General features: G+C 43.3%; 1 protein-coding gene across 1 annotated transcript in view; it reads left to right on the top strand.

Moving 5' to 3' along the window:
- The window catches only part of LOC120757001 (multiple epidermal growth factor-like domains protein 6), a 187,653-nt gene that overhangs the window by 92,302 nt on the left and 71,801 nt on the right, over positions 1–23,550 (top strand). The window contains exon 5 of the mRNA XM_058421901.1: positions 7,830–7,952. Coding sequence (XP_058277884.1) covers positions 7,830–7,952 — 123 coding nt within the window. The remainder of the gene's footprint in view (positions 1–7,829; positions 7,953–23,550) is intronic.

Raw genomic sequence — 23,550 nt, 5'->3', positions numbered from 1 at the left:
CTTGGCTGGAGTCAACTGTGGGGCTTGTGCTTGAGATTTAGCACTCAAAACATCAATCCAGTTGCTAAGAGTCCTGAAGTCACTGATAGTCACTGCCTTGGAAATGATGTTTGAAGAGTGTTTACCTGCCTGCAAAAACACTGAGGGCTTACATTGTGAAATCAGACTTGGAAAGTTCAAAGCCTTTCCATGTTTGTGCGTGCATAACCAGCACTTGTCGGTGCTGGAAGTCAGGTACGCTGCAAAGAGACTGCATTTTTAGGGCAAAGGCACTTCTAGATAAAAGCAAGGGCTTTTAAGGATGTCCCTGCAGGGCCCTGAATTCTTTCTGAAAGGGTTCCATTTTGTGGCATAAAAAGTCAAAGCAGAAAGAAACTCACCTCGGCAGAGCTCCGATGTGGGAAAGGTGCCATACAGCCAGCCGGGCTTTCTTTTATGTTTTGCTCATAACCATCATAGCAGGGAAAGGCAAACACTTGTCTAATTTGATAAAATATCTTTAATTGCAGCAGCAGTACTTGAGGTTTGGGCTGGCTGCGTCAGCTCTGTTTGTAATCACAGCTCCAGCCGCACTCCACAATCAGCGCCAATTGCTGCCAATTAGCATCCGCTAGGCTGGTGTTGCTTTATTCAGATGTTCCGGGGTGTTTGGTTGCATTATTCATACCTTGTCTGGGAAAACACAGCTTAAAAATGAGCACCATTACAGGATCTCATTGTACTCTGATAGACCTCCCAACTCCACCTCTGGGTTTAGTTCTGGTTAGTGAACAGGGGAAAACTTCGGGCATGGTCTAGGTCCTGCATTTCCCTTCTAAGGAATAGTTCCTACTTGACAGAGAATTTTAAAGAGAGATCAAAAGAAATCGAAGCTGGTGTTCTTTCATGTAACAGTTTAGTTTTGGAAGTCGTCGTTGCAAAGTATTGTCAGTGTGCCGGACATTAGGAATAAAAAAGAAGAAAGATTTTAAAAGGTGAGCAGGATGTATGTGGTTATGGAGGAATGCCACGACCAGGGACAGAAATTTTTAAAAGGGCTTTTAAGTGCCAGTTTCAGAACTGAGTCTGGTGTGTGGTGTAGGAGAGCTTGGGGTGGAAGGGGCCATCTCTGTACCTGCAGCAGGTACAGATTGTTCTCTGCACAAGATGAGCTGCTGGTCCAGTCTAACACAGCAGTGTGTGCCAGCATCTTGGGCTTTAAGAGCTCGTGGTTTCACCTATTTAAACTTTGAGCCTGTATTTTCCCCTGTTAGGATTTTATTCTGACTTCAAAGGAGTTGTTCTTAATTCGAGCAAGTGCAAATGATTGGTGAATGCGTTTGTGTTTTTTTCCTTCAGATGATGATTTTAATAAGGAGAAATGAATGCTGGCTAAGTATGTTTAACCAGGAGCTTTGTTTGCTTTTGGTTTTGCATCTAAGTTGAATTAAATGGAATTTTTTAGTGCCACAGTTAAGAAAAGAAAGCAAACCATGGCAGAGCCCCACATCCCTGGGGAACAGGGGCCGTGCACTTACTCGGTACGTGATGGATGCATATGGGATTGTGACACGGGGATAAAGAGGAATGAGTGCCGCAGTAATTTTCTTAATTAAAAAAAAAGGAAAAAGGGGGTGATAACTTGTGGAAGCACAAGGAGCACAGCTGGCAGCAGAGACAGTGGCAGTGATGGGTGTTTGCTGGGAGGTGACGCTCCCGGAGCCTGTGCCAAACTCTCCGATAAGTTTGCTCCACTAATCAGGCGCTTGTTAATAATGACTCAGATTTACGATACTTCATAACAGCCCAAGAAGAAATATTCATCCTGCTATTGACTTTGTGGGGGAAGAAAACCTAATAAAGCATTGAGAGTGTTTAATCAATACCTGGGCAGGGCTGCGCTGACTATCAGAACGAGCAGCTTTGTTTGCTATTCAGGCGGATAATTTATGGTTAGTGCTGGAAGTGATGTATGTAATTTATGTTTTAGAGACAATTACTGCTCAAAGACAGCCGCTGCAAAGCTTTCTGCAGGAAACCAAGAAAAAGACAGATGCAGTCTTTGGGGCGTGAGGGTTGTGCCTGGCAGCCTGTCCAGTGTATTTGTTCATTGCATTCTATTTATGTGTAATGTTGATATGATACATGTGCATGTGTGCTCGTGTGAACTGTGTTGCACTGTAGCAGTGAGTGGCCCTTAAAGTTCAAGCGGATTTTCTCAAGTTTCAGGATTTTTTTAGATGTATGATTTTGGTTGCAGACCATCTGAGCTGTAATTAAAAAAAAAAACAAAAAAACAGTGTGTAAAACTTTAGAAGGTACTTTTTTTTTTTTTTAATCTTCAGCATTTTTTTAAAATTCAATCAAATTATTCAGATCAATATATGAGAAATTGTCAAATAAGCATTGTGATTTGCAGACACTTGCATGTAATACCTCCTTATAAAAGCAAATTGTAAGAGAGTTACAGTTCTACACCTTGGTAAGCCAGGTGTAGAACTCAGATATAACAAAGTGCACATATCGGAGCATTTCAAGTGCACATGATAACTATATTTAGACTTTGATCCTAACCATTATGAGGGTTTGATTTTTTTTTACCCAACAGCATTTATGTTTTCTGAGTTAAGAATTTACATCTCTAAATTGCCATAAAAGTCAATATAAACTGGCAGTGCCTATTAGAGAGAGGAATCAAACTGCCTTCTTAAAGATATTTAACATTTTGATTCCTGAAATTGGCCCATCTTCATCATTGTTTTCGGGTGAAGATCCCAAGTATTATTAGTAAAATGTTGTCTTCCCTCTAAATAAATATGCTGTGGTTGCTGTGACCCCTGATTGAAGCAGGGTGTGTTACCCAAATGCTTTTAAACTAATCAAAATCACCTCCTCGCTCCGTGCTGGTGGGCTTTGTTCAGGCAGGATTGCAATAACAATGGGAATGATTTTTTTACAGATTTTATTCCACTTCAGTGATTTATTACAAGTCCAGGGAGCTCTGGCACGCGCTGGAGTCGGTGGCTCACGGGTCAGAGCACGGGTTAGCCCCAGAGCTGGGCACCCAAATGGCAACTTTGCATGTGGCTGCCTTAAATAAATAAAGTTGTTGCTCTTATACAGCTGATAGGTACAGAAACCTTGGAAAATGGGTTTTAAATGCTGCGCCGCAAGCAGTTGCGAGATTCCTTGTGTTATCTTAAAAATTAGTCTTTATATTAATGAATATGGCATAAACTTGTTGTATGGGGAAAATAAAAACACTTCAGCCTAGGCAGTGAGTTAACTGCTGTGTTCCACTGAGCTGAACATACAAACTGCTGCCAAAATTAGGTGGTGTTCCGCTGCAAGGTTTTTCTGCTGCAGAGCTGAGCCCCTGCTTGGTACTTTCTCCTTCCCCAGCTCTGGCCAGTCCTGTGCTCAGGGCAGGCTTAATCCCTCACTGGGTTTTAAAGATGCTGAACTGAGCTCCCTGCAGAGCTGCAGCCCTCACCAACAGCTCAGTGGAGAGGCGGAGAGGAGACTTCTGCCCCAGTGCCAATGTGTACTTCTGCTTATTACAGTGATTCTTCTTCATTTACTTTCTACTTTTGCGAACTGGTGATAGAGCAGGTCGCTGCTGTTAGATTTCAAGCTGGAGTTACCGATGAAAACCATTCTGTCCAGTGTCTGCTTTCACATAAAGCCTTCATTTATTTGTAGGAAATCTGAAATCGCCTACATTTTCGTAAAAACTTGGTGAAGGGTTGTTTTCCCTGGCGCTGAGGACATGGGACGTTTTCAGGTGGAATAGCATTAACAAGGACAGGGAGGTGAAGGGATTGGAATTGTCCTTCTCCATTTAGCATGTAGCTCCCAGGTGGGGTTAACTGGGCAAAGGTGGTCTACTTCATGAAAATAAAAAAGGGTATGTTCCCTTCCATATCAAGTATTTTATAAGATATTTGGAGAAAAGACACCTTTTCCATATAGTTCTCTTCTACAGTACCACAAGTGCAGGGAGTGTAGGACGTGGGCACATGTCAGTAACTCATATTTTAACATACTACTGAATTTAAAATATATTGTGGATTTTTTTACCCCCCCCACACACATATGCTAGACAGATCATATATAAAGTTAATATCAAGTTAATCTAAATGCAAGGTGTTTTCAATTATTTTTCCCATGGCAAGATTGAAGGCTCACATCCAGTCGGTCCCATGGATAATGTTTTTGTGTTGCAACATTGGCTCTATAAATAAATGTGAAACATTGCAGTAGCAAACATCACATTTATTTTTTTTTTTAAGTGCCTACAGCATGTCATTACAGATGGATTGATAGGCTTGATAGCATTGAACTTTTGTCAGACCTAACGTGGCAGACTTGTTACGTGTCAGAAATTTTCTGTCATTTTTCTCACTATTCAAAAGGCAAAATATATTTGCAACCTTGAGTGACATTGAATATGGAAAGCAGACAGAAATTTATCATTTGACAGAATTGTTTTTGTTGAGTTTATTTTTACTTTTTTTTTTTTTAGTGGCAAAGCTGTAATCAGATTTTAAAATCCTGACTACTCTGTTTTAGGAATATGGAACAGCTGATTGTGGCTTGTAAAAGCTCTATGACCCGGCCTTTTACAAATGTAAAACACATTCTTTATTACTTCACATTCAGATCATTTCTTTTTGTGCTTCTTTGGACTGAGGCAACATCTGACCTTTATTACGGAGTTGCAGAAAACAGCTTGGCAGGGAGCAGGCAGTGGAGAAGGTCTTAAGCAGGAGACAGGACAGCAAAGGATGGAGAAGCTTAGAGAGCAAATTGTCATAGCATTAGGGCTAAAACTGGTGAGACATTCCTACTCAGTGTATTCCTTCAAATGTGACTGCTCTGTAATAAAGCTGTATCAAGAAAGCTTTTTTTGGTGTCTTAACTCAGAAGTTAAATTATGGTTTATTTTATGATGGTTAGCTTTAAATAAGGTGCTTGTTTTAAAGGCACATGGTGATGGAAAGGCAGGGTTTGTGAGTGTAACAGAAGAAGTGATGGGTTTCTGGTGTAAAAAGCAGCAAAGAAGTGCATGAAAACGTTTCATCGAAAGATGGAAACAAATATTAAGGCAGAGACAAGGAAATCCTGGACAGAGCATTAAGAAGGTAGGGTTAGAAGAAAGAGGAAGTGGGGTTTTCAGTCATGCAGCACCATGCTGGGCCACAGCATTTTATGATGAACAAGGAAGGAAAAGATTTTTAGTTGCTAACAGGAACACTCTGCAATCAAAGGAGAAGCTTCCTGCATATTAGCATGCACCAGCACTATGCACTTCCGAATGGATTATACCCTGGTGAAATCAAGGGGATAATGATGGCATCTTCAGCTAGAAAGGTTTTGTTCCAATATTTTGGTTCAAAATATTGGAACAAAACACACTGGTGTTAATAAATCGGGCTGTATATCCCAGACCACCTCACCCAGTCAATATTTTACGCCAGGAGGTCACCTAGCATTGTGGGCGCTAAAGAATAAAGCAGTTCTTAGCTTAAATAAAAAGAACAAGGAGTTTTTGTTAGTTTTCAATCCTGTTAGCAGAAATAAGAAGTCGAAGCTGTGGAGCCGGGTCATTTTGTGGCTCATTACTGTTTATTACCACGAGGCACATCAAGATGTCTGCGAGCCGGGGGGATTAAATCCCTTGGAAGGGGCCCGCGCGCGGCGCCGAGCGCTCGCGTGCCTCCTCCCAGTGCTCGGAGGAACGCGTCCAAAATCTGTCTGCTGTCATATGTTCCTGCCGAGGAGAAGCGAGCAGACGCACGTTCTTATTTTTGGTGCCGTTTGTTTTTGGAGAGGAAGGGGGTGGGGGGAGTGTTCTTCTCGGGGAAAAAGTTTCTGTTTAAATCGCGTGGAATGGAGAAGAGCCCCGCTGGCTTCGCGCGGGTTAGGATTTGGTTTGTTGTGTGGCTCTGAGATAACTGAATTTTGCTTTATTTCTTTTTTTAGTATAACCTGCCAGTGTTTTCCAGTATCACTGAGGACATAGAAATGATAATTTTGTTGGTCATCGCGTTGAATCTAACGCTGTAGAGAAGTGAGGTGGTTTTAGTGGGTTTGTGCCTCTTCATCTACGCTTTAGCAAATGTTGATGCTTCACGATGCACTTTTAGCTTTTTAATAGTCTGAAACCTCCTCAAAAATTTCTTTTACTCTGTGGCTTTTAGCCAGGATCAGAAATGAGCCAGTCAAGTGAAGCTCGAGCTCATCAAAGAACTAACAAACCTTGGTGAATCTTAGTCTTTAACACCGAAGGGTTGCAGTTGAAAGGCTCTCACCTCTCTTGCACGAATGTGAATTTTTTTTATTATTATTATTTTTCTTTACAAACTAATTAAATGGGTGTTTTTAGATGCCTCATTTCCCCTTAGGAATGAGGAGTGCCACTAATATGAAGTAACTGCCTGTGGTTTTTACAGTGGTGATGATGCTTATCTTCTGCTGTTTAATCCTCCTCCTGTCTTTCCTGCTGTCTGACCTGAAAGCAGTGTGAGCCTCCCCCCAGTGCCAAAGGCCTGTCACATCTGTCACCACAGCCTGGGCTTTGAGGAGGTGCGGTGTCCCCTCAGCCCTGGCTCTGCCACCAGGGTAGATCAAGGCATTTGCCCAAAAATCGAAGCCAAGCCCCCCAGAGCCCATTAATCTCACACGGGTCCATCCCTGCTTGCCCTTGCACTGCTGTTTGTGGGACATGAACACTTCAGAGAGCAAAGTGAATGAGAAGGCATTTCCCAAGTTCAGTGTGCATGGAATCAGTGCAGCAAATACCTGCTGGGCTTGTTGCATTTACCATCCCCTTTGAACAAATGTTCTGTTTTGGAAATCACCTCCATACCGTCTGTTGTCTCTGCAGCACTGCTGGCCTGATGGCTTCTCTCATACTTCTTTGAATTTCTTATGTAGGGTATTTAAGTAGATATGTAAGTGAATGTCTTTGCTATTGATTTTTTCTCTGCCACTGGCTGTCTGTTTACTTATTTATTTTTTCTTTTCATTTAATTCTTTAATGTTCTTCATTTGTAATGTGTAAAGTTCCATTTTGCATGCAGGAAAGCACCGGCTTACAAGGTGAACAGGTCAGGTGTGTAGACAACAGCACCTGACAGGAAGCAGGACCGTAATTGATTTAAAATCCTACCATCTTTCAGAGGTTTCTCATCTCTGCCACAACTTCTAGCAGCACCCTAATACCCAAGTGAGGCTGCTGGAAATTACTGTATAGAGGTTGTTCCAGAGGTGGAAGTTGGGTGGAGCCTGCAGCCAGGGCCAGGTGGGCTCTGCACTCACCTTATGCAGAAGGGGAGGAGGAAAATCCCACCCTTGCAACTCTTAGAATCACAGAATCGTTTAGGCTGAAAAGATCTTTAAGACCATTGAGTCCAACCATTAACCCAGCACTGCCAAGCCCACCCCTAAACCATGTCCCCAGGTGCCACGTCCACTAATGGCTGGGCTCGAGGATCTTAGAGGTGTTCCCCTATTGTAATGATTCTGTGATATCTGTCTTTTAAATCCCTCTAGGGAGTGTGACTCCACCACTTCCCTGAGCACCCTGTTCCAGTGCTTGGCAATCCTTTCAATGAGGAAATGTTTTGTGATGCCCAATCTAAACCTCTCATGGCACAACCTGGTTGGGTGGAGGGGCTCAGCAGCATAGCTGGGCCTCGCTGCTCCTGGGGTTGCCTCAGGGTCCTGAGCTGTTTATCTCAGAAACTCTCATTTTTTCACATCAGTCAGACACGACTGTCCTCAGATATCCAGGTGCCGTGGTCAGAGCCCACTCTTCAGTGGTTGCTTGTGCTTTCTCCTGGCAGATGTCAACGAGTGCACCACGGAGAACGGCGGCTGCCACGACCGCTGCTGCAACACCATCGGCAGCTACCACTGCAAGTGTCCAGCTGGCCAGAAACTGGGGGAAGATGGAAAATCCTGTGCAGGTTTGTGCCATGTCTCATTGTTACTAAGGAATCAGCAGACTTAGGAAGGGGAAGGAAACGCTGGCTTTTATGTGGAGCCAGCTGAAGAGCGTGTGCTCGGAGTTGTCGAGAGCGCAGATCTTCTCGTGTCTGGATTATGAAGATGTAACTGTAAGAACACTTCAAAGGGTTGGGGTTTTGTTTTATTTTGTTGAAAAAAATGTTATCACTTAACCTGGATTGGCTGTGCCATGTTCTGATTATGGGATTTCCGTCATCAGTTTAAAAACTTGAAGACAGTGTATGCGCTTGATAATATTTCATCTGTCTCTACAGCAAAAAAAAGGTTCTTATCAGAAAATACACATACATTTTCACATTTCAATCACAATTCCACCGCTAGAGATTAACTGAATAAAAAAGGATTTAAAACCACATGTTACGTAAACCCATTTGTCTTTTTCGCAGGGGAAATTTAAGTCTAGTTAATTCATTATAGGGTAAAATTCGTTCTTATGAAGAAACTTATGGTAGAACACATAATGAAACGAGGTCAGACTTCCTAAAGGTGCACTGGCAAACAGAGTGGGTGTAAACAAGCCCAGATGATGTGTTGACCTACAGTCACTACATTTTGTGCATCATCAGGTGCTGTGGAAGGTCAGGTGTTAGGTACCCAAGGTGTGCTGTACGCAGGCCAGAGCAGCTCCTTCTTGCTGAGCTGTCCCCTGACACAGGTAATGGGGATGTGCTGCCACATGCTCTGGTGTGCTCTGCTGTGTGCCTGGATTGCACTGCCCCTGCCTTTCAGTGCTGCAGAAAATGCATCAGTGATGGTATTTTTTTAATCTCAGGGCAGCTTTTCATGAACTGCATTATCATCTTTTCACAGCAAACTGTGTTCTCTGGCTTTTCCCGTTGCACAGTGTCTCACAAATTCCCTTCTTCCAAGATTTCATTTTACTGTTGTCCAACTCCTTTTTAAGGTTTGTACAAAGCCCTTCTTGCCTGTGGTCATATGCTTTATCCCAACTTTATAATTTATTTGGCTATACTCCTTTTTTTGCTAAAAGATGATGGAATTATTTTCTATGGCAACCTATCAGCTGAGATCCACCTTGATGGTGTAAATAAGCTGTAGATGGTTGTTTTATTTTGATTGAAGTATTTCATTATGGTCCTCCATGTTTTCATTTCGGCCTTTGGAGAGCTCAGCCCAGGAATATAATTTATGATTCACAGATCCCTGCTACTTCATCTCTCTCGCCTCTTTGGGGGACTGACTGGCAGCATGCCCTTGAGCCAGCACACAGGTCTGTGTTTTGATGACTGCTTACTGCTTTCAGTGCATAAAAGTTGTCCACACCCCAAGATTTTTGAAAGCAGGGCTCCTATTCATCATAATCCTTAGCATGCAAGAGTCATTCTTCCTTTAGACTAGTCTTATTTTAATAATTTAGTCAAATTAGTGTTCCTTCTGCACAATTCAATTCTTAGAATACGCCTTAAATTCTAGCATTTGGACAGTCTTTAAAAACTCAGACCAAGCTCAAGGCATTTGATTTTTGTACTATATTTTATCTGACTGGGAATTGCAAGGGAATATATTATTAGCTGTTTTGAAGCCATTGTTTTTTTAAATCTTCAGGCAAAAATGGAAATACACAATGAACCAGAGGCGCTCAAGTGATAAAACAGAGTGAACGTGGTTGTGTCACTAAATACACCTGAACTTTTGCAGAGGTGACAGTGAGAATTTGGCTGTTCTGACCTGCAAGGAGGCCAGTTTCAGCCAACCTGTGGCCATCAGGTGTTAGAAGATGAGTAACTTAGTGGCTGGTTACTGTGTGGGGGAAAAGTGACCTCTCAAACAAAAACTGTGTGCGCTGCTGGAAGGTCTTACAGGGTGTGAACTGGGGTTTTATTAATGCCTCTGCATTGCTCAAAGGAGTGGTTTTTGCAGGTGGGAGTAAAACAGCTCCTGATTCAGATTAACCAGTGGTGTTTTGGAGGAATAAAGTTTATTGTTGTTCTGGGTTGTTCCGTTCTTTCTGCCTTTATTGCATCGTTGTGCTTTATGTTATCCCTTAGTCTAAACTCGGGCGTTAAATAGATGTGCACTATTGTTCTGCTCCCATTATTTGTCTCATGGTTGGTTTTATTTCACTGGTGCCTGCAATGATCGATCAGTGTACGGGGTGTTTTTTATAAGCCAAGGTACAAATAAGGTGCATTGTTAGAAAAGAGCATGGAAGTAGTACCGAATTTATTCAGAGAGTCATTATTACTGGAAAGATTGATCGTGTTTTTCTGAAACAAAATAGAGCATCCTTCTGACAAAAGGGAAGCATGTCAGGAAAGAACTGTTGGGTTTTTGAAAATTTTTTTTTTAGCCATTTGTGGCTGTTTAATGCTAAGGAAGGGAAAGGGATAAAGATTCACTAACCGACAACATACTGAAGTGCGCTGCTCTTTTGATCAAGCACTGCTGGGGGTTTGTGAGCAATTTTTTTTGGAGACCCAAAGGCCTAATTTCACAGCTTGAATGAGCTGACAGTGCTCAACATCTCCACCTTCCAAGGTGTCAGAGATGCGTGCAAGGCACAAGGCTCCATGAATATGCATAAGACAACAGTGTAAAATAGTTGAGATAACCTGAAAACAGTTAATTGCTATAGCTTTGATTAAACCTTTGCGTTCTTGAGTGATTCTGTGGCTGGTTGGACCCACATGGGGCAGGGAATGGAGCGGCACAGCCTGGGACTGAGGGATCCCTTGTGCTGAGGGATCTATCCTGACCCAAGGGCTGTAGGGATATTTCCTGGCTATTGTAGGGATCTTTCCTGGCTGTTTGGGGGTTCTTATGGCAGGATATGTCATCCAGAGTTGCGTAGTTTGTAAAGTCTTCCTTCACTTTGGTGAGAGATCAAGAGGCAGGATGTGCTGAGCTGAAGACCTGTGCATCTCCAGAGAAATGCCAGCCAGAGCAGTGACCTGATTAGCCTTTCAAAACTAATTATCTCCATGTTGTACTGCAGCTCTCACTCTCCAGCCTTCAGTTTACTTCTCTGACAGAGAAATATTTCCTGGCAGCTCCTGGTGCAGGCATTACAGATTGTGACAGAAATCTCCTGCTTCCTCGTGTGCCTGATGGAAATGAATGATGAGACGGGATTTGGCTTTAAATCACTGCACAAATAATGTGACAAATTAATATTTGACATTTACTAGTGTAGGGCTGTCAGGCTGATGCTGTGCCCTGTGCATCCGTGGGGTGTTCCTGGGGCAGCCTGGGCAGGAGCCCTGGGTGGGTTTGCTCAGAAAGGTGTGACCTGGTCTGGGGAAGGGAGAGGGAATGGGTGTGTGTCCAATCCCTCCTTGTTCGTGGAGCAGAGGTACCGCTGTGTCAGCGAGATAGGCTGTGAAATGCAGAGATATCCTCATTTCATATTTTATTCTAATGCGGAACAGTTCTACTCGAGCATTGCAAAATGCAGAAACGGTATTTTCTGAACATAAATACCATTTGAAGTGGTATTTTAAATGGTAATTTTAAAGCTCAGTTGTTGGCACAAGTCCAGTTCTGTAAGGGATGCGGAGGCTACAGCTACAAAAGCGTGTTTTCATGCATGAATAAGCTGCAGAAGTGAAGTAGAAAAAGGTCGTGACCTTATGTTAACCTTCTTTGGTAAACTGTCATTTCTTATTTATATTATTGTGCTCTCATCTATCAAGGCAACTTAGAGACAAGTGAAGTCCTGTGATTAACTCTTGAAAAAAAGGAGCTCCTATTTTGTTGATTAGAGCGATGTTGCAGTCACTGTAACCCCATCCCTGGGGGTTTTTGGCCAAACCTGGGAGCTCTGGAAGTCTTCCTGACCTTTGCCAGGGGGACTTTGGGAGCAGCAGCCTCCAGAGCCGGCGTGTGACGGTGCAGGGCCACCGCTGCTTACCTCAGGGATGGAGGGGTCACTGCTGGAGCCCCGTCCCTGGGCGGGGGGAACTCTCCAAACACTTGCCTTGGGAGAGTTAATTGTGGGCTGAAAGGAATACTGAGGGACATGTCTGAGAGCAAGAAAGTGTTTATTAGTATGGTGGCAGCATTTATTAGGTTAATAAGGTCTGAGATGTAACTTATTCTTGTCAGATTCCGGTTTTGTCGAAGAGAACAAAGGTTAATTCTGCGTTTGGGCTGTTTGCCCTGCCCAGCAAATCATTGTACAGGTGTCTGCCATGTCCTCTGATAATAAAAAATGAAGGATATAATACGTGCACTTTGAGAGAAATGCCAAGGCATTTTTATTATATTTATTTCATTTTTATTAGAACAGGAGAAGTGAGTCTGCTGGAAGGATTCAGGATGCTTTTGCATTATCATAGCTCTAAAAGTTGCATTTTGTTCAACACCCACTGTTGGCAGACCATGACACTGAGGTACTTATTGCCAGGAACACTTCAACAGAAGGAGAACAGAGAGAATATGCTTTACAAAAACCAAAAAGTACCAGTTCTTATTCCAGGTGCAACAAATAGCACACCAAGTGAACTCAAATCTTACAGCACTCAAGTGAAGACACCCTTGGATGAGGTGAAGCCACCCACCTCTCTTCATCTTTGTCTATTTCAAGACCTTGTCTCGATACAAGGAAATAAATCCAGTTGCAGGAATTGTATCACAATTATCTAATTGTCTGTAACTGAATTACTCTGTCCACCTAATGTCTGCCTCCTAGAGTGAATGGACAACTCCACCTTGTCACCTTAGCAGAACCGGGGTGAACCATCTTGAAAACTGAGGCATTTCGTTGGAATTCAACAGCAATTCTAAAAAGAGAAAAAGAGTAGGCAAAAGAAAAGGACTTGTGAGAGGAGAGAAGGTAAAACCTAATTTCTGATTTTTCCAAACCTGTTATTAGTGGCTCTCGAGTATCCTGGGACTGCATCTTGGGTTTTTAGAGCTAAGTCAGATAATTTCAAGTATTTATGTTTCAAGGTATAAAAGACCCACAGACCCAAGGGGGATGAAAAGTAAACATTTTCTTCTCCATTAGTTTGCACATCCAGAATACTGGTAAATGTCTTAATATTTGAAGTGAATTCAACAAGAAGCAACATCTGTTTTTACATTTAAATATTAATTATGATTGCTCCTACCTGCCAAATCATTTTTTTTTTGTCATGAGTAAAAAGCTTAATAACTGCTTTTGATTTCAGATCACGGTTGGTAATAATAATAAAAAAAAAGGCGTTACCATACTTCTCTTATAGAGGGAACCGTACTAGCTGAGATTGAGGATTGATTGTGCATTCTAAACACTGCTTGGCATTGTGCACTCAGAGTGGAGACTGCTGGATTTAGGCAGGAGGACTGTGTGGTTTTTGTGCATGGCTGTGGAGAAGCTCCGGGCAGAAACTGCTGGAGATGTTCTCCATTTGCAAACTTGATGGGGAATCTAATTTTATTTCCACTCCCGAGCCATTCTTTTGGAATTCTCAATTTCAGACATTTCCCTGAGAAGAAATGATGGCTGGAGGTTGTTCCTCTGACCTCCCTCGTGCTCTCCCGTGCCGTGTTGGATCTGGCTGGGATCAATAGCTGCGTGGAGCTGTTAACACTCTCCCAGGAAAATTGCGTTGTCTCTCTGCATTTGTCTGTTTCTCATAGTTCTACAGCAAAAAAAGCACTCCAAATAAGTAGCAAAAATGACAACGTATTCATAGTGAAGGTAACACTGGCTGCAGCCCATGGGAATTTTTAAATGAATTACTTGAGTGCTGATTTCTGGCAAGCCCGAGCAGGCAGGAGCCTGAGCTGAATTTTGGGGGCTTATTCCAGGCTGGCATTGGCTTGGTCTGGGCAGTGCCCTTGCTTTTTGTGGGCCCAGCAAAAACAACTCAGCTACACGCTGGGGGCACACAAACCCTTTCAATCTTATTAAAATGTATCAACTACTAAACTCGGCAAATCCCAGCATTTTTTTGTCTGTTTCTCTTCAGTCAGGGAAGGAACACATTGCTCGGGCCAGAACAGACACTTCCCACCTGGTTCAGAGCACTTCTCTGTCGGTCCGGGCAGAGAAGAGCGTCTGATGCTCTGATAACTGATTTATTGTTGAATTTTAATTGCCCTGGTTTAGTTTCTTCCTGCTCCCTGCTTGGCTGTTGCTGAAGTCTCCCCGCTCCTCCCTCACGCACCGAACAAAGGCGGCTGTGAGCTGAACCACCCAGTTTCTCACATCTGCCATCCCTCGGGGTAGACAGGCTCACAGTTGTGACAGCTCCCTCCGAAGTGAGCGCTGCCACGGGAGGCTGAGCTCGTTTATCCTGGGTACGTGTTCCCATCGATCGGAGCTGAGAGCAGCCTGAGTCAGTTTGCAGTCGCTTTTTAAGTGGAAGTTTTATGCACACCAGTTGGGTGGAGGGTGTTATTATCCCCATCCAAGGCTCCTAAGCAACAGTTGAAGGAGTCCTACCCAAAAGCCCTTGACTTTTGGGGAAGACTGGGACCACTTATATTTCAAGGATTCATTGATTATTTCCAGATAATCTTGGTAAATCTCTTTTTCTCCGTGGAGCTTGTTTTTCGGCGCCTAGATTTTTTTGCTTTCGAACGCTTAATTCAGCTGCAACGTTTTAATAGGAGCCTTTTGCATAAACAAAGCGTGGCACTGGCAGTTTAATTTTCAGGTTATGTCAGGATTACACAGGGTTAGGTGTAGTGCAGCTTGTCACCGTGTCAAACGTTCCCTGCAGCTCCGCTTGTCCCGCGTTCCGAGGCGGCAGCCTCTTTTCAAAAGCACAGCGTTGCTCGTACCCCACGGAGAACTGGCACCTTTTCCCTTTGCCTTTCAGTTATCAGATGAATTATTGATCGCTGATCTGGAGGGGAAGGCTTGTTTCTGGGTGTCACAGGTACAGCAGCAGACACAGAGCCCCGTCCCCACGGCATCTGCCGGCGCCGGCCATATGGCGCTCGCGGCTCCCCGTGCGTCACGGCTGATTTTAGGCTCGGCACATGGATTGCTTCCCGAGCCTTCCAGCTACCTTGTCTTCCTCCAGCTCCACCAGCTGGAAGCAAATGCAGAGCAGGAACCTCAGCTTGTGTTTGGAGTGTTGGTGGGACGTGCAGGGACGAGTGACCGTCACCGCCTCGGTTCCTCTGTGAGCGACTCCAGGTCCTGCGCTTGTGAGTTTGTGCTCAAGTTGGGCACGGGCAGAAAGAACTGGCCTGGGGAGTTTTCTTTGTCCAACCCACTTGATGCATAAAGCTGTGTTGATCAGCTTTTGATAGTGAAAATGTTTAGAGTTCAGAAATGTTGCGATGTCTGCCACATTACTCAGGGACTTAATGCTTTTAATTAACACGGGAGCTGTGAGTAGTTAGATGAAAAGCGTTATAGAGCTATATGAAAAGGCTGTTATTGTCCAGATGAAAGAAAATATTTGGTAATAATGTGACAAAAAATGATAGACTGCAGTACAAATATGTTTTGAGATATTTCTTGGGCTCTGATTAGTTTATATTAGCTAGTTTTTTGCATTTATGACTGCATCTGAAGGGCAGGTTATGGAGAATGTTAACATTCCAGTGGGCTGATTGACAATAATTAGTTTATTTTGAAGGAAAGGAAAGAAGCACGGTATTGTTGGAGCTGACTAATGTGAATTAAAAGCCAGGTAATCTTTTCTGCAATTACAGAGACACAATGATTGCTGTTATCAGAGAAGAAAATCCACTCGTACTTTTAAGAATCATTGTGTAGGAAGAGCTTTGCAAGCCTGAAATTGAAGTTCTGGTCATGGTCTCCAAAAGTACACTTAGTAGTAATTTTATGCAGAAGCAAGACTTTTGAATACTTAAATTATAGCTTGTTTGTAGCAAGGTATTTACCAGCAAATACTGGCATCTTATAAACAGCGCATGAGTCATCTTGGTGTTCATTTCGAGCACATCGAAAATGCAAATTGCAGCTGAATTATTCTTGTGTGGAGAGGCAAGGCTTAGAAAAACCTTAAATTCGTACTTTAAATGGAAATTGTGAGAGGAAAAATGTGCACATTTGCCTTTCAGAGGAGGGTGTTGTGCAGGGTGGCTACAGCTTTTTCTGTAGCTTTGCCTACAGGCTCCGTAAACAAGAACTAACGGCAGCTACGGAGACGGGAAAGAGCACAGCTCCTGAGTGGTGTTGATGTTCCTCTTTGGGAGCATTTAAAACTGCTCTTCACCAGGACAGCTAATAGAACTCCTTTCTTTCTTTTTAATTTTTTTTTAAATTATTATTATTGAAATGCCTGTGGATTTTATGAGCCATCTGATATGCCCTTAAAAAGCTTTAAAACAATTTGTGATAAAATCTAAGGCAAACAGAAACCTGTCAGCTTCTCTGTTCAAAGCCTTGGCCCAAAGGAAGCGATCCAGACGTGACTGTCAGCGAGATACAACTGCTGGGAGAGCTACACTGCGTTATTAAAAGATCAGTAGTTTGATCAACATCATATTGGATTACTCAAACTTCAATTACAGGAGCACCTGAGGGCTTTAGCTGGGATATATTAGAAGACCAACTTGAAGTAAACCTGCTGTTGTTGCACGCCAGCTCTGTGAAAAGCCCACCTGAGAACCCTGTGAACAGTTCCTGTCCCAAAAGGGATTCAGTGTCAGCCTAGGAGTTCAAAAACAACTAATAAAAATGGAGCGATCAACTGATTAATTTGATGGGAATTTTAATCTCAGGAAGAGGAAGAAAAAAGGAAGTAAAATAAATTCTTCCATGCGTGGTGACATTATTCATACAAAGACAAGGGTGAGAGATTTGGGGTGGTTCAGCCTGGAGATGAGAAGTGTCTGGGGAGACCTCAGAGCCCCTTCCAACGCCTAAAGGGGCTTGAGAAGCAAGGCAGGTGGAGAGGGACTGTCAACAAAAGCGTGGAGTGATAAGAGAGGGAAATGGCTTCAAACTGACAGAGGGTGGGTTTAGATCAGATACTGAGAAGAAATTCTTCCCTGTGAGGATTGTGAAGCACTGGCACAGGTTTCTGAGAGGACTCATGGCCTATACCTGGAGGAGTTCACGGTGTCAGGTTGGACAGGGCTTGGAGCAACCTGGGCTAGTGGAAGGTGTCCCTGCCCATGGCAAGGGAATTGCAACTGGTTGATCTTCAAGGTCCCTGCCCACCCAAACCATTGTGTGCCTCTTGATTAGGATCCAGCTCTGGAAGTGGGCATGGATAGGATTCGGATGTGTTACTGTCACTTCTCCCTCCTCCTGGTACAACCTCTGCAGAGTCACACGTGATTTGTGTCATAAAGGAAGCAGAGCAAGAAAATCTGTGTAAAACGCTGTCCTTGGCTGGCTGGCAGTTTATTGTCTTAGATTGTCCCGGAGCTGGGATGGCCCCAGTGGGGGATCAGTGCTTGTGGTGGCGCTGAAGTGTCACCCCATGAATTGTGGAGCAATGCCAGGAGCCAGCTGTGACAGGGGGAGAGGAGGATGTGTTGTGGTCTCTGTTTCAGAGTGGCAGAGGTGGAGCTTGGTGGCTGAATGGTGCCTGTGCCCTCCCTGTTCTACTGGTCCTGCACAGCCTCGTCACAAATCACATCTGCATTTCCAGCCTTGTCACAAATCACATCTTACATGTGCTGTAAGATGGAAACATCAGATTATGAAGGCGTTTGCGCGATTATAATTTTCTTGTGCATGTTTTTCCTGCTGCGTGTGGAAAACACGTTCCTCTGCATTCTGCTGCAGTAGAGACACGGGGCTCAGCAAGTGTGCATTAATATTGCTGCTAGCAAAATCCAGGTGTTCCCATCACATCAGGCATTTCCCTTTTTATTCCATAACTACCCTTGCAAACTGCCATATCCTGCCGAGAGGAGATGCTGATGGCCCAACATCTAAACCTCCTTAATACAGCTCAGATCTGAGTCCACACGAGGAGTTTGGGCTGTGTCATGCTGTCACTTATTAAGTGCAGCTCCTTGTAGAGATCCTCTCCTCCTTTGCCACCCTCCCACCTCACAGCAGGGCCCAGCTGGCTTGTGCTGAGGAGCTGTGTTTAAAAATTGATAGACCCATAACAAATATTCTCTCTGCTGTTCTGCCCCACTTCAGAAAATCTTGCAGGAGCATCGCAGTAGCCGCTGATACACCTAAGCAGAAATCACCTGAAATTTTGATGGTTGTCTTTAACATTCCCATCCAACTTCCCTGTTTACAGCCAGTACATTTACCTCTTTTCTACTGGAAACAGTGGCATTAATGAAGCTGAGGGGTTTTTTTGGCGTGTAAATGCTTTTTTAGGAGCCTAAGTTACCCTTTTATTTGGTTTGTTGTTCTTCAGCTTGTACTCTGTTGTTATTTCATGTGGTCATTCACTTATCCTGGCACAGTTCTCCACTGAGAGTTTGTGTCCATCTGTGTGGGTTTCATGTTGATGGGACTTGGAGACGTCAAGGGGGTGCAGTTGCCAAAATATCTATTAGTCTAACCCCACTGTGGAGGCTGGTAACCCTATCACCCTTCCTTTTTGGCTTTCCTTTGCTGAGATGCTCTGTACGAAACCAAGACCCCAAAAGGGATCATTCTTTTTTTTTGTTTTAAATACTTAGAGTGGAGAAAAACATACAGAACTGCTTTGTGAAAAGATGGAAAAATGGATTCCTTCACGGCTGTGTGAAAACATCACAGTTTGAGGTCTGTCCGTGAAATTACCGTGTTCCTTGCTTTAATTCTATAGCCTGGTTTTCTTGCAAATTGTCTGGTTTCAATAATTGCTTAAAATGTGTGTGTGTATATATATATATATATGTCTTTCTGTGTGTGTATTTAATGAAGAATTCCTTGAAACTCTAATTAGGGCTGCTTGACTCCAAAGCAGTTTACATATCACAGGCTTACACAGCTATCAAACAGATGCTTCTCCTTTTTTTTTTTTTTTCATTCAGCTGACATTTTCATTTTCTCTGCATATTTTGAGCACTGAGCAGTGATGTGTTTTGACTCCTGAGGCTACAGATGATATCAAATTGAGGATTAGAAATGAAGCTTTACCTGTCAATTAAGTTGTTAAGCTTGTCCTCCACAGTGCCTACACTTTGAAATGGCCTGTTTATTGAATTTGAAATAGTTTTCATTCTTGACTTTGTTTAAATTGAATGGACAGTTCTAATTATAATCTTCAGGGTTTTCATCTGCAACATATGGTTTGCATTTAGAGCTGTGGATGAGGGGCTCTTGGATGTTTATTGAGCTAAACCACTGTTAAATATCTCATGAGAGAGTGGCACGTCAGGCAGGGAGAGTAAGCAGAAATAGGCAGTACAAATATTGGCCAATTTTCTCTTTTCACATCACTCTGTCCAGGAGAACTCGTGGGGGACAGCTGAGAAATGAACTGTGGCGGCAGAGTCCAGGCATTGGTGAGGAACAAGTCGCCACTTTAAGTGGTTGCCTTGTCCCAGTCTTACCTTGAAAGCAAGAAAGGAAGCAAGAAGAAAAGGAAGGAAGTCCTAGAGCATCTTTGACACGTTCCTCCCCATCCCGAGTTCAAATGCAATGACTTCAAACTACCAGGATCTTCGTCAGGTCAATGTCGTTCTTTCCAGTCACCTGTGGCCCCCACTAACAGGGTTGCATGGTATCTCATGGCAATTTATTCATGTTTATTCTCCAGTAAGGCCAGTGACGGACCAGGAAATGAAATCCAGGTCTCTTAGACTCGATGGGGTGATTGTCTCTTGCAGTGCTCACGGAAGTCTTCTCCCCCAGAGCAGGCTGTGGGGCAGCTCCTGCCACTCCTGCTCCATGGATCTGTCAAAAATGCCATACTGTGGCATTTGGCAAGGCATCTGACCAAGGCATTTGTCAAAAATGCCATACCTTGGCAAAGCCTCTGTCCTTTTCCCCTGAAAACAGGCATCAGGAGATGCATCTCCTTTCAGATCCGGACATAAATATTTATTACCTGACAAACCGTCCCATTGATGACTCTGCTGTTCCACGTTTCCATCCTTTGGTGTTTTCTGTGTAGAGAGAGAGAAACCTGAAGGAGAGAAGTGAAACCTGGCCTAGGCACAGCTGGAAGTCCTTAAAACTACCTGGGAAAACATCTGAGATGTAGGGCAAGGTCCCAGCTACAGGGTAGAAGGTGTCTGTCCACAATGGACCAAATCTCCGTGGAGGTCTGGAGGAAGCACTGACAGACAGTGAACCTGGGACAAAAGCTGTGGTGCTTTAATGCCATTATTTACCTTCCACATTTTCAGGGCAGGTAAATAATCAGATAACTTGTAAAGCCTCCTTCTGTGCCTGCAAAATGGGTGCTGCTGAAAGTTGTTTTGTCCTTAATCCCGGCTGATTGAAATGTAGTAGAAAACTGTCTGCTCCAATGAGGGACCTCCTTTGTTGTGAAATCAGTTTGCAGGGGCTGAATCGGGTGAGGAATCATTAACCTTGCCTTTTCACCAGTCTCCTACCAGCCATGACGTGCTCCTTTTGGTTTGCTGAAGCCATTCCATGAATGAATCCTGTTGGAGCACCCTTTTCTGGGACACCTGGGAGTGAGGAACGTGAGGAAGCTGCAGCAGTCGGGCTGACCTGGCTGGCTGGGAGCTGGAGCAGACAATGGATGCTCGTCTAATCCGTGGCCGGGGCCAGCAAAGGGCAGAACAAATAGCTGAGGAGCAAAAATAAAAGCCTGGGAGCACTAACAGTTCAGAATGACCCAGCTGGATCTGCAGGAGCACATTTATCTATGCTGAAAGCTGTTTCGTGGAGGTGTTTTAACACCAGGTTCTAGAAAACCACTCAAAGGAGCTTGTAGCATATTTATGGGGTTTTGTGAAGCATTAAAAGAAAAGCCCTGGACCAGGAGTTTTGCAGTTTAAAACCTCCCAGCCATCCAAAACTGCTCTTCTCAATCTTTGCTGCTCAGTTTGGTTCAATGAAAAAGAAATAATTTTTTTATTAATATGAACTGTTTGGGGGTTTTTTTTGTAGGCTTTGTTTTGGACCAGACTTTGAACTTCCTTGCTAGAGTCAATACCAATGTAAGACTTCTTTCATTGTGGAAAAGATGGCCAAATATTTTTCTAGCAAAACAAGCTTCAAACCCCCTCCAATCAAAGTTTCAAAGCCTTAAAATCATTATGGTGTTAGTAAAAGAGGAAAGAGCCTTTTCAAAACTTACGCTGCAAGAGCAAATTATGTCATGCTTAGTAGCAAGTGCATTTGTGGGGGGATTCACACTGTTTGTCAAATTTTGGACATTTCTGAGCTTGAGACTTGAGCAGTTCTGTGATTTAAAGTAAGCTGTGAGTTTTATCTGTTATAAATTTACCTCCTTACAGCAATAACAGGGGCTTATTTTAGGTTTTACTTCTATAGAATAATTTCTGACTTTTTTGATCAGCTTAAGAATGTCTGGGAACCAAGCCCGTTTCCCTTCTTTCCCATGAGTACATAACTTATTTAATTGAAAAACACACTAAATAATGTGCAAAATCTACCATGTAATTAGTGGGGAAAGACCATATGATATTTTCACTTGGTAACTTTTGTGAGGTTTAAACACCCTTTGGAATATAGAAAAGAGAGTGGTAACAGTGTAGTTACAAATAACAGAAGGCAAAGCACTGTCATGCATCTTTGTTGATTTAAAATATCACATTAAATAGCAAACAATTGGAGTTTTCTTATCAGATGTACGAAATGATCTGCAGCTGAAGAGTCTGGGGGAGCTGGTCGGGGCAAGGGAGGGGTGAGCCAGATTGTTGGAACTTATTTCCAAATCTGTGTTGGAGCTGAACAGTTTATCCACTTGTGATAATTTTAGACAGAGCCACTTAAGGTTTCTTGCTGTGGTACTTAACTTAAAATCCAGTCTTCCCTCTTTTTCTATTGCCATCACTCCTGATTTATCCTCACAATATTTTGTGGGGACCAGTGACCCACAGAGCTCCCTGGGTAAAGAGGGGTCACACCCTGATTTTACTGAATTTTGAGATAGCGCTGCAAAGACAAGACCATGTTTGTTCTTTCTGGTCAGGATTGTTTTAAATAAGTAATCATTGCAATTATTTTTAATTCCACTCTGACTTTAAATCCCTGGGGTGCCTTTGGCACATCATCTCTCTTCCATTCGGGATTTTCAAACCGGAGGCTTGTTATCCTTCTGCTTTTCTTTTTTTTTGGAGTTCAGTTCTGTATCTTGTTTGCATTTCCAAGTGGTCTAAAAAGCAAAGCTTTCTGTTAGTAGAGAATTGATCTGCCAGGATCTTCCTTTCTTTCTTCCTTTATAAAAACCATGGTTGCAGGTTCACTAATTATCCATGTTTATCACTGCTCTCTGTGTATTTTTGAGGAACTGATTGAACATAGCTGTGCCTGAGCATTTTAATAATGCTATGAAAGAAGCTGCTGATGTGACGATCCTGAATTCCAAACAAGCAGTCACACAGCTCTCTACTGAAACAGGTTTTGGGCAGGGCAGATGCACTTTTGTCAGTGTGGTTCATCAAATCCATCAGGGACCAAGCTCCTTGGGATATGGAGGATCTCACAGTCTGGGATTTCACCTGTAGGATCTGCCCTTGGAAAGGGCACGGTGCTGGCAGTGGGCTGGGCATTTGTGTGTCACATCCTCTTTTATTGTGTTTGGAACTTGAGGTGCTGGGATGGAGGAAGGGTCAGCCCTCAGGAGCGTGAGGAGCTAAAAAAGATGCGTAACACGGTGGCTAAAATATTTTACAGGGAGCACACAGACTTTGGTTTGCATGACTGTTAGGTCATTCCTGATGAAAGGTGAATAAACAAGGACACAGGGAGGTACCTTCAGTGGGGAATCCCTTTGTGAAGCATCGCTGAAATCTTCTGAAGGTGAGAAGGAGAATATCCACACACCACCTCTGCTTTGTTCGCCCAGCAGTGTAATCTCCTTGGCAAGGCAGCCCAGGGACAGCACACAGCTCTCATTTTCCCTCTTGCCTCCATGGATTGCTCTCTCTCTGTCTTGTGGGGATGCAGTTGCTTTCATCACAGTCTGACTTGTGATAAGCAAGCCGTAAGTGGCTTGAAATTCAGGTTATTCAGATAAGCATCCTAAGTTGTAACTATAGAAAGTCGAGCAGGAAGGTGTTTCAGTTTGATCTGCGCTGGAAACTAATCCAAATTTAATCACAGATACAGATACGATCTTCCATAATCCTGTGATGTTCTAGAATTGCAAGGGAAGGGCTTTATTTTTCAAGAATACTTTTAAATATTTCTATACATCTGCTATTCTAGAATAATTTCATCTTTCTGTTGCTATTCCCGAGTAGAAAAAATTATCACCGCTTGTGTATCTACAACAGCAGAGATTGCTGCTTTGCTGCTCTGTGTCCTTTATGTGTCCTTTACTGGTACAGCAATTGGAACGTGAAAGTCCAAATGGTTTAGACTTTTAAAACTTTCAGATGCAGTTCAGGCATTTAGATCAGTGTCTGGTTTGCAGACTGCTCCCCCAGACAAAATAATTAGGGAATTTTTCTGCTGTAACTGGGGGCGAAGCTGCTTCCTGGCCTTGAGATGGAGGAGACGTGGAAAGGCGACTGCGCCTTGCATTTCTCTTGATTTTA

This window comes from Hirundo rustica, chromosome 10 (genome assembly GCF_015227805.2).
Source record: "Hirundo rustica isolate bHirRus1 chromosome 10, bHirRus1.pri.v3, whole genome shotgun sequence".
NCBI classification, from domain to species: Eukaryota; Metazoa; Chordata; class Aves; order Passeriformes; family Hirundinidae; genus Hirundo; species Hirundo rustica.
The sequence above is the reverse complement of the archived record's forward strand: the minus strand, read 5'-3'. Positions and strand labels throughout refer to the sequence as shown.